Source organism: Gekko japonicus, unplaced genomic scaffold (genome assembly GCF_001447785.1).
Source record: "Gekko japonicus isolate JY-2015 unplaced genomic scaffold, Gekko_japonicus_V1.1 scaffold2343, whole genome shotgun sequence".
Lineage (NCBI taxonomy): Eukaryota > Metazoa > Chordata > Lepidosauria > Squamata > Gekkonidae > Gekko > Gekko japonicus.
The window spans coordinates 737-11214 of record NW_015174908.1 but is presented as its reverse complement, the minus strand read 5'-3'; the positions used below and the strand labels follow the sequence as shown (position 1 = coordinate 11214).

The 10478-nt window shown below is 49.1% G+C and overlaps 1 protein-coding gene across 1 annotated transcript in view; it reads left to right on the top strand.

The window, feature by feature from the left end:
* SEL1L3 (sel-1 suppressor of lin-12-like 3 (C. elegans)) overlaps positions 1-10180 on the top strand; it is a gene marked incomplete at its 3' end in the record, with an annotated part of 41074 nt that extends 30894 nt beyond the window's left edge. Inside the window, exons 10-14 of the mRNA XM_015425021.1 lie at positions 1788-1967; positions 3421-3540; positions 4908-5048; positions 8128-8190; positions 10004-10180. Coding sequence (XP_015280507.1) covers positions 1788-1967; positions 3421-3540; positions 4908-5048; positions 8128-8190; positions 10004-10180 — 681 coding nt within the window. The remainder of the gene's footprint in view (positions 1-1787; positions 1968-3420; positions 3541-4907; positions 5049-8127; positions 8191-10003) is intronic.
* Between the last annotated feature and the right edge of the window lie 298 nt (positions 10181-10478).

Genomic DNA, 10478 nt, shown 5'->3' with positions numbered 1-10478 from the left:
ATAAATGGTACCCTGTATTAGAGAAAATGAACATAGACAAATTCGACTGGGAACAAATAAGAAAACCAAAATATGAAGGGCTACTGTTTGGTTGATGGTGCAATCTATTGACAACAGGTGTCCTGGACAAATACTACACATGTTGAGTATCACCAGCTTAACCCCATGGATAAATGGTACCCTGTATTAGAGAAAATGAACATAGACAAATTCGACTGGGAACAAATAAGAAAACCAAAATATGAAGGGCTACTGTTTGGTTGATGGTGCAATCTATTGACAACATGGGGTGATAAGTGGCTGCATCCACTGAACCAATTAAGAGTATTTCCACATCAACTGAGGCTGTCACATTTGCTTCAATGCTGAACGCTCCTGCTCATCCACAAGTTCATCACTTGTATTGAGGAAACTCCCCAGATATCATTCCCCCTCCCGATTTTATTTTTGCTGCTATTTCGACTCATAGCTATTGATTGTATTTTAAATTTTAAATTTTAATTAATAAATTAAAATATATATATATATAAAATCTAGCTGGCCACTGCAAGGGGGAATGTACTAATTTGCATTCCTGTTTGTTATAAATTTACTATTAAGCATAACAATAATTTAGCATGTATAAGATAGGTATCCATGTTAGTCCTCAGGACGAAGGGTTACCAACTCTGGGTTGGGAAATACCTGGAGATTTTGGAGGTGGAGCCTGTGGAGAATGGGGTCTGTGGAGGGGAGGGGCCTCATTGGTGTATAATTCCATAGAGTCCATCCTCCAAAGCAACCATTTTCTCCAGGGGAACTGATCACTGTCATCTGGAGATCAGTTGTAATTGTGGAAGTTCTTCAGGCCCCACCTGGAGGCTGGAAACCCTGTGTCGGAGTCTAGTAGCACCTTAAAGAAATTGCACTCAATGAAATTGCTGAGCAGTCGGGTTAGAACAGATAAAAGGAAGTCCTTCTTCACCCAAAGAGTGATTTAACACATGGAATTCACTGCCACAGGAGGTGGTGGCAGTTACAAGCATGGGCGGCTTCAAGAGGGAATTGGATAGGCATATGGAGCAGAGGTCCATCAGTAGCTATTAGCCACAAGGTATAGATAGGAACTCTCAGGCTGGGTCAAGGGATGCAGAGTATTCTTGGTCCTTGGGGAGGGGCGGCAAAAGTGGGAAGGCTTCTAGTGTCCTGGCCCCACTGCTGGACCTCCTGATGGCACCTGGTATTTTTGGCCCTGTGTGACAGTGTTGGACTAGATGGACCATTGGCCTGATCCAACATTGGCTTCTCTTATGTTCTCTTATGTTCTTACAGACTGACATTTTCCAGGGTGTGAGCTTTTGTGAGTCAAAGCTCTCTTCCTCAGAAAGCCAAGGAAGCGAGCTTTGACCCACAAAAGCTTATACTCTAAAAATGTTGTTGTTTAAGGTGCTTTTTCTTTGCTGTCTTTGCGTTATGGTGACCCTGTAGGATTTTCAAGGCAAGAGTTGATTCAGAGGTGGTTTGCCGTGGCTTGCCTCCAGGTCATGACCTTGGTATTCCTTAGAGGACTCCTATCCAAATACTGGCCAGGGTCGATCCTTCTTAGCTTCCAGGATTCAAGGAGATCATGCTAGTCTGGGCTATCAAGATCAGGGCTTAAGGTGCTACAGGACTCAAATAACGAATGCTAATTGTAAAACATCTGCTATTGTTTACAGAAACTGACCAATCGCTTGCCAGATTTTCATTATAACACGTTTTCAATGTCGTTGTTAAACTCACGTTTCTGTCGTTTTCGTTTTTACTAGGGGCTGCTGTACAGTTTGATCGCCGCTCAGGGAGGCGATAGGCTGGCTTTGATCAGCCTCGGATATAAGCACTACCAAGGCATTGACGGCTACCCGCACAATCTGGAGATGTCGTACGCCTACTATAGCGATGCTGCCGTAAAGACACCTCGTGATCATCAGCACGCAGAAGGAGACCAAGTAAAATAAATATGCAATGTCTGGATTTATTTCCCCACCTAAAATATTTTAATGCGGCAGCAGCTTATTTATTAATGCGTTTTCATTAATGCGTATGATATGAGAGCCAGTCTGGTGTCGTGGTTAAGTGCGCGGACTCTAATCTGGGAGAAGTGGGTTTCATTCCCGACGCCTCCATTTGCAGCTGCTGGATGACCTTGGGCAAGCCTTAGTTCTGGCAGAGCTGTTCTGTCAAGGACAGTTCTAGAAAGAGCTCCCTCAGCCCCCCCCCCACCTCAGAGGAGAACCGGGTTTGATTCCCCACTCCTCCACATGCAGCTGCTGGTGTGACCTTGGGTCAGTTACAAGTTGTTTCAGAGTTGTTCTCTCAAGGGCGTCCTCGAAAGAGCTCTCTCAGCCCCACCTATCTCACAGGGTGTCCGTTGTGGGGAGGAGAAGGGAAAGGACATTGTAAACCACTCTGAGACTCCGAGTGAAGGGCAAGGTATAAATCCAATCTCCTCCTCCTCTTCTTCTTCTTCTTCTTCAAGTTAAACAGAGTAGAGGGCCAACAATTAAAACTTAATATATATAATATATAAAAATACATGTGTTTATTTGTAAAGATTAAAAACACATATAGGGGCCCAATTACACCTCATGTAAAAATTCCAAAATCATACACACAAGGGCCAATGGACTTGACCTGATGCATTTCGGCCTGTTTCGGCCTTCTTTAGAGGTCAAACACAATGAGGAACAAATTGGCTTATACCATAATACAATATAATTATACAGCATGACTACAAAATGGACCAGAAAATAATTGCTGTAAAAAAAAAAAACACGTGAAATTAAATACATATAATGAAATGAATAAATAAACAATGCCTATATTATACTAAGAAAACACATTGACTTACTTCCAAAGTGAAATTACCAGGCATAGAATAAAAGTATAAAGGAGGTTGAACCTGGGCAATCTCTGTAGCGAAGCATACGTTCTTCCTCTGAGCTTTGATTCTTCTGCATCAGCTTAGAAATAGGCTTGCTGACCCCCTCATGGGGGCCGGGGGTTTCCTCAATTTTGGGGGCCCCAATCCACCACTGGCCAGCTGGCCGGGGGGTAGCCCCACCCCCAAAGAGTCCCACTGAGGCCGATGTGCCCGGTGTAGTGATGTCACCCAAAGGCGACGTCATCACGCCAGGCACATCAGGCAGTGACCATAGAGTTTTTAGCCAAATGCTAGAGCATTTTTGTACAACATGCCTAGCGTGATGACGTCACTCCCAGAAGACCCTGGGACCAAGCCAGGAGCCCCCCACCGGCAGATGGGTAAGACCTGGCAACCCTACTTTAAAATGACCCAAAGGTGTTTGCAAAATATAGGAATGCCGAGTGTTGGAACAGAGCACACCTGCCCTTTTCAGGGATGTGAATGAGGTCTTTAAGGTTTTCTTTCTTTTGCTCTAGGCCTTTGTAGAAGTGATAAGGCTTGAGGACGACAACTTACTGAAAGCTCAAACCAAAGAAAACGGTGACCTCTTTATGTGGCTGAAATACGAAGCAACGAGAGGGAACGCAGCTGCACAGGTAGACTAGCTTTGGGCCATGTGCAAATTCAGCCAAGTGCCACAGATTCTGCCCCCCGAAGCATCTGTTTTCTCCAGGGGAACTGATTTCTGCAGATCAGTTGTAATTCTGGGAGATCTCTAGGCCCCACCTGGGAACTGGCAAGCCTGCATGTGAACCAGTGTTTTGATTCAGGCAGGTTAATACACCAGTTCCATCAGGAACGTCTGCAGTGCCATCCTGCGTAGAGTTACTCCAACCGAAGCTCATGGAAACCAACCAATATCAATGGGGATGGGGGAACTGCATATGGGTAGATCTCTGAAATAGTGTCTCTGACAACCAGGGGTCATTTCATAGAAAAAGAGCTGCAGGAGCTCAGTGGCATACCGAATAAGCTGTTAGCATAATTGCTCATTAGAACATGCCATGCCCCCTGACATCACCAGAAGTGATGTCAGAAGGGGAAGTAAAAAGGGGAGGGAGGCATCTTCAAAAGCCTCCCCTTCCCTTCCCCAGCCGGCCTGCCAAGGTGGGCGGGGGGGGGGGGAAAGGAAGAGAGAAGGAATTTAAAGTTTAAATCCCTTCTCTCTTGAGTCGCGGCGCCACTGCAGCATGATCTTTCCATTGTATTCTATGGGGCTAGAGAGAAGGAGCTTGGGGGCTGGGGCCAGGGCTTGCTGCCGCTGCCATTTGTGCCTGCTCCTGGGCTGCTGGAGCAGTGTTCCGGTGCGCTCCGGTGCCAAACGACCCCTGCTGACAACAATTACCACTGACAAAAATTGCATACACAGCTTGAGACCGTGGCTGAGGATACATGAATATTCCTATTGAAATGTCAAGCATGGACGCAGGGACTGAAATACAAGAGAAGTCCTGTTCTAGGAAGGTAGTTTTTGCATTGGCCTGGACTGTCACACCATGCCCAGAACTAAATGTGTTTCAACAGCAAAATCCCATGCAGAATTGCTCCAGTCTAAGGCCCCTGAAATTAATTGACTGTATCTACTCTGTATATGATTGCATCTCTCTTGGCCCTATGAGAATTAAATACATTTATGAAAATTCTTATTTTCCTTGCTTGTGTGTTCTTGTTGCTTTGGAGGGGGGGGGAGGTCTGTTTCACATGTGTTTTGCTCTCTCTAGTGGTTGATTCGATATTACAGTGCATTATGCCTGACCTATCTCCCTGCAGATTTAAACAGCAAGTTTTATATGCTGGACATAAAGCAATGTAATAACAATTCAACCACTAGAGGCTGCAACACACATGCGGAACAGAAACTGCCCCCGAAGAAACAGGAACACACAAGGAAGGAAAATGAGAATGCAGAAAGGCCCACGGTCAGTCATATTTTATATTTATTTGTGTTTTTTCCTTCTTACAGCAACGGCTGGGACAGATGCTGTTTTGGGGGCAGCAAGGAGTAGAAAAAAACCCTGAAGCAGCTGTTGAGTGGTATGCAAAGGGTGCCTTGGAAACCGAAGACCCAGTGTCCCTCTATGATTTTTCCATTGTGCTGTTCAAGGTAAGATGGGCTTTGAACAGTGCTATCCTAAGCAGAGTCACACATCAGAACATCAGAGAAGCCAATGTTGGATCAGGCCAGTGGCCCATCCAGTCCAACACTCTGTCACACGGTGGCAAAAAATACCAGGAGCCATCAGGAGGTCCAGCAGCGGGGCCAGGACACTAGGAGCCCTCCCACTGTTGCCCCCCCCAAGCACCAAGATTACAGAACATCACTTGCCCCAGACTGAGAGCTCCTATAAGAACATAAGAGAAGCCATGTTGGATCAGGCCAGTGGCCCATCCAGTCCAACACTCTGTCACACGGTGGCCAAAGATACCAGGGTCCATCAGGAGGTCCAGCAGTACACTAGGAGCCCCCCCACTGTTGCCCCCCCCCCCCAGGCACCAAGAATATGGAGCATCACTTGCCCCAGACTGAGAGTTAAGAACATAAGAACCGAAGAGAAGCCAATGTTGGATCAGGCCAGTGGCCCACCCAGTCCAACACTCTGTCACAAGGTGGCCAAAAACACCAGGTGCCCTCAGGAGGTCCACCAGTGGGGCCACCTTTTAAACTCCACTGAAGTCAGTGGACTTAGAAGAGGCCGGATGAGCCTGAGCTCCCCGGCTTGGACTCCTCCTTTCTTGCTTTTCCCTCAGGACACACACCTCGGAGCAGGCCCAGGGAAGTTGGGGGAGGACCCAATTTCTCACAGGCCTTTAGTGGTTCCTTCAGGAGCAGATGGCCTGGAGCTCCTCGGCCTCAGTTTCCCCTGCCTGCCTTCTCTTTCTGAGAGCTGGCTCCTGTCCGACTGACGCTGAGGCGACGGTGTTCTGAGGCCATCACGAGGTGCTGCTAGGGCAGGGTCTCCTCGTCGCCCAGACCAGAGAGCCTTGATAAGGACTGCGAAATGCCACATAGAATATTGGCTGGTATGCTTAGCCTCCCAGCCGTTTCCCCCTCTGGCCAGACCTAAGCAGTGGTGCAGACACTGAATGGCCCATCTGACGTCCCTCTTTCAGAGCAGGTTTTCTGGGCTTAAGTCAATTCATTCTGCTTTCAGACTGGGACGCGGGAGACCCAGCTTTGCTAGGTGACCTTGGGGGCCAGTCGTGCATTCTCAGCCTAACCTGCCTCACAGGACTGTGGTGAGAATGAAATGGAGACGAGGAGAAAGGTGGGGGACGAATAAATCTCCTCAGGCAGCTCACTCCAGAGCCTCAGGACCCTCGTCTTTGATGAAGAAGAGAGTCTGGTGTATTCATCTGAAGAGATGACGAAGAGGAAAGTATCTGGAGCCCAGGCAGGACCAGTATTTAAAAAGGAAATTATACAGGTTTTTTTTTAAAATATTCAGACTTGGAAAGCATGAATTCAGTTTAATGAATCCACATCCAGTCATTGACAATGTTCTGTTATCCTTGTCAGGCCTCCTAATTCACTGATTACAAGCATGGATGGCTTCAAGAGGGCATTAGATAAACACAAGTAAGGGGACCCGCGATACTCGCACGGGGGGAGAAGAGCTCCGTCTCCTCCAACCCCCCTCGATCTCCCCGAGGCGGTGGCGGCGAGGCCGGTCTTCCCCCCCCTGGTTCCGAGGCGGCGGCAGCGGCGAGGCCGGTCCTCCCCCCCCGCCCAGCTCGGAGGCGGAGGCGGAGAGGCCGGTCCTTCCCCCCCTTTGCCGGGCTCAGCGGCGGCGGCAAGGCAGGTCCTCCCCCGCCCGGCTCCGAGGCGGAGGCGGAGAGGCCGGTCCTTCCTCCCCCCTTTGCCAGGCTCGGCGGCAGCGAGGCCGGTCCTCCCCCCGCCCACCCGGCCGGCCGGCTCCGAGGAGGCGGTGGCAGCGGCGAGGTCAGATCCCCCGGCTCCAAGGTGAGGCCGTGCCTCGCCTGTTCCTCCCCCCCGCTCCAAAGCGAGGCCTGAGTGGCTTGCAGCCGCTGGGCCTCGCCTGTCCCCCGCCGCCGCCGCCACCGCTCCGACACGAGGCCCGAGCGGCTTGCAGCCGCCGGGCCTCGCCGGTCCCCGCCCACCAGCCCGCCAGCCAAGCCTTCTGCTGCTCTCCCGTCCCCTGTGGCGACGGCGGTGAGGCAGTTCACAGAGCATTCCCTGCGCATGCGCAGGGGACGCTCTGTCACTTTTGGGGGGATTTACATATCCCCCTGATATTTTTTTCATGTTTTCATATTTTTGTGCACACCTGGGGACTGCCCCAAGTGTGCACAAAAATCTCCCTCCCCCCCAGGTGCCCCCGATGCGTGGATTTAGGTATCCGCACGCGGGGGGCACGTTTCGCTATTAGATATATAGATATGGAGCAGAGGTCCATCAGTGGCTATTAACCGCAAGGTATAGATAGGAACTCTCGATCTGGGGCAAGGGATGCTCTGTATTCTTGGTGCTTGGGGGGGGGGGCAACAGTGGGAGGGCTTCTAGTGTCCTGGCCCCACTGCTGGACCTCCTGATGGCACCTGGTATTTTTGGCCACTGTGTGACAGAGTGTTGGACTAGATGGGCCGTTGGCCTGATCCAACATTGGCTTCTCTTAGGTTCTTATATTCTTATGATTCTTTGATGAAACATTGAATGGATGGATGGAATATTAAACTGGTGTTTGCATTGACTCTAAAGAGCATTTAACTAGTAAATGTTTCCATTTAAATGCTAAATTGCTTGCTGTAATTGGCGGGTGAAATTGAGTAGGCATGGAAGAAATGTCAATGTTTTTCTGATTCCCAAAGAGAAACTTGCATACTTGCAGCTATAGATAAGTGTCCTGAAAAAATGCAACAAGCTCCCAACAAGCTGTCTCAGATCCACCAAGGAAGAAGGTGCCGATTTCTTGCACAGGATGTTGTACACTTAAAATCGACAACACAGAACGCAGAACTATGTGAAACAACTTGGTGCTTGGTCAGTGCTTGGAACAGAGTAACAAAGTACAACTCCTGCTAGGAAATATTAAGGAAATCCTATCGGCATGAAAATTGTGTGTTTGCATTTGCAAACGCATAGTCGAAATGGGCAATTTTGGGTTTTTAGCATGAAAAACAGAGAGTTTTGCATAACTCTGCAATAAATTTCCTTTGTCGTTCAGGGTCAAGGCGTGCAAAAAGACCGACGACTTGCACTACATCTGATGAGAAAAGCTGCTGCAAAGGTAATTTGCATCAGGTTATATCGTGAATTTCTCAACTGGCCCCATGCAGATCTCTGCTCCTGGGTCTCATCTATCGACAACTCTTAGAAATAGGGTTGCCAGCTCCGAGTTGGGAAATACCTGGAGGTTTGGGGGCTGGAACCTGAGGAGGGTGGGTTTGTGGTTGGGCAGGACTTCAGTAGGGTACAATGCCATAGACTCCACTTTCCAAACTGGCCATTGTCTCCAGGGCAACTGATCTCTATAGCCTGGAAGTCAGTTGTAATCCCAAAAGATCTCCATCCATCACCACTCTGCCGAAAGGTGTGCAATTAAGCTTGTGTGGGAGTGAGATAAGGCATGCAAAATGTGTAAACTTCGTGGTTCCGTAAGAATATTCTGACTCTGAAGAAGAATAACGAAACCTCCACGGCCGTCAAGTGATGTCAGTTTTCTTAGCCTCTCTGCGGACCTGAAAGCCTGGAAACTAAGAAGCAGTAAGAAGATAAGCAGCTGTTTTCAGGGACAGCACATAGCCCGTTATATCGGTCTTGCTCTAGGGAGGTTTCTTTGTGTGTATTTACACACTGTCTCCTGGAGAGCAGTTGTAACTATGCAAAAGCCACCAAACCTAGTGCTGTCCCATATGGGATGTCCCCTGCCTCAGACCTCCAGACCGAGTGGCACGAGAGGCTAGACAGGCACACTGACCTTTCTTCCTGTATCCATTCTTCTGCCACTGTCCTCTTGGATATGCAGATGATGATCTCAGGGACCAATTTCCCTTTCCTGCTTCTCTCTCACTCTGAATGAAAACGTGCTCTCCTACCTGCACACACCAAGAGAGAGGGACACGCTGTCCTCTCTCAGCACCATGAGGCAGACGGGCCTCTCGCCATCCGCCTCCATCCTTTAGCTAGCAAGTTAGTAATTTATCAGTCTCTGCTCTTTCCTGTCCGAAGTGTACTTCTCAAATAAAGAGAGAAGTATTTCTCTTCTAAACTTGCAGTGTGGCTCTGTGTCGCTTTGTAAGCTGAGTAACCTGGTCAAGGGATGCTCCTGCGTTTGTAGCTTTATTTAAGCACTCTGCTAACTAATGGTGACTGAACTAACCAAACCAGTTAACCTGAGTAAGTAAAGGTAAAGGTCTCCCTTGCTCGAAAGCCAGTCGAGTCCGACTCTAGGGTTGCGGTGCTCATCTCCGTTTCCAAGCTGAAGAGCCAGCGCTGTCCGAAGACGTTTCCGTGGTCATGTGGCCGGCATGACTAAACACCAAGGTGCACGGAACGCTGTTACCTTCCCACCAAAGTGGTCCCTATTTATCTACTTGCAATTTCTTGCTTTCGAACTGCTAGGTTGGCAGGAGCTAGAACTAGAGACGGGAGCTCACTCCATCATGCGGCACCCGGGTCTCGAACTGCTGAACTACTGACCTTCCACAGCCTGCAGTTCAGCGTCTTAACCACTTGAGCCACCGCATCTCCCTGAGTAGTCCCATCTAAAACAGTCTTTGCACCTGGAAAGCTAGGAGGTCAGGGAGGGATCTTGTCCCTTGCCTACTTTCCACGTGCAGCAAAGCTTTGCTGTATCCACGTGACCTCCAGGATCGTGTTCTTTTCCTGCATGCTCATGAAAGTTTTTCAGCACTCAGCCAGAACTGTGGGAAATCCCAGGATTTTATCGGGGGCGGGCGGGATACCACAGTGCTCAGTGTGGAAAGCCCAACCTGGGCTAAGTACCCTATTTCTCTGTCACCAGTGAGGTCTGGTGAAGACAAGCAGGGACATGAACGCTTGTAAGATCTCTGCCTTATCTTTGTTCCTTTTCCCTACAGGGTCTGCCTCAGGCAATGAATGGGCTGGGCTGGTATTACCATCACTTTAGGAAAGACTATGCAAAAGCCACCAAATATTGGTTGAAAGCTGAAGCCATGGGCAGTCCCGATGCCTCCTTCAATCTCGGCGTCCTCTATTTAGACGGGGTTTATCCAGAAGCGCCTGGTAGAAATCACGTGAGTACAAGTAACAGTACAAGTAACAGCGTTCCGTGCGCCTTGGTGTTTAGTCATGCCGGCCACATGACCACGGATACGTCTTCGGACAGCGCTGGCTCTTCGGCTTGGAAACGGAGATGAGCACCGCATCCCTAGAGTCGAACTCGACTAGCTTTCGAGCAAGGGAACCTTTACCTTTACTTACAAGCATCTGGTGTTGTGATTTGCTAGAATTCTCTATCAGAGGTGCCTCGGAAGGACCCAAGGGACATTCCCAGCCCCTGTTAACTGGCTTCAGGCACCGACTGTGTCGAGA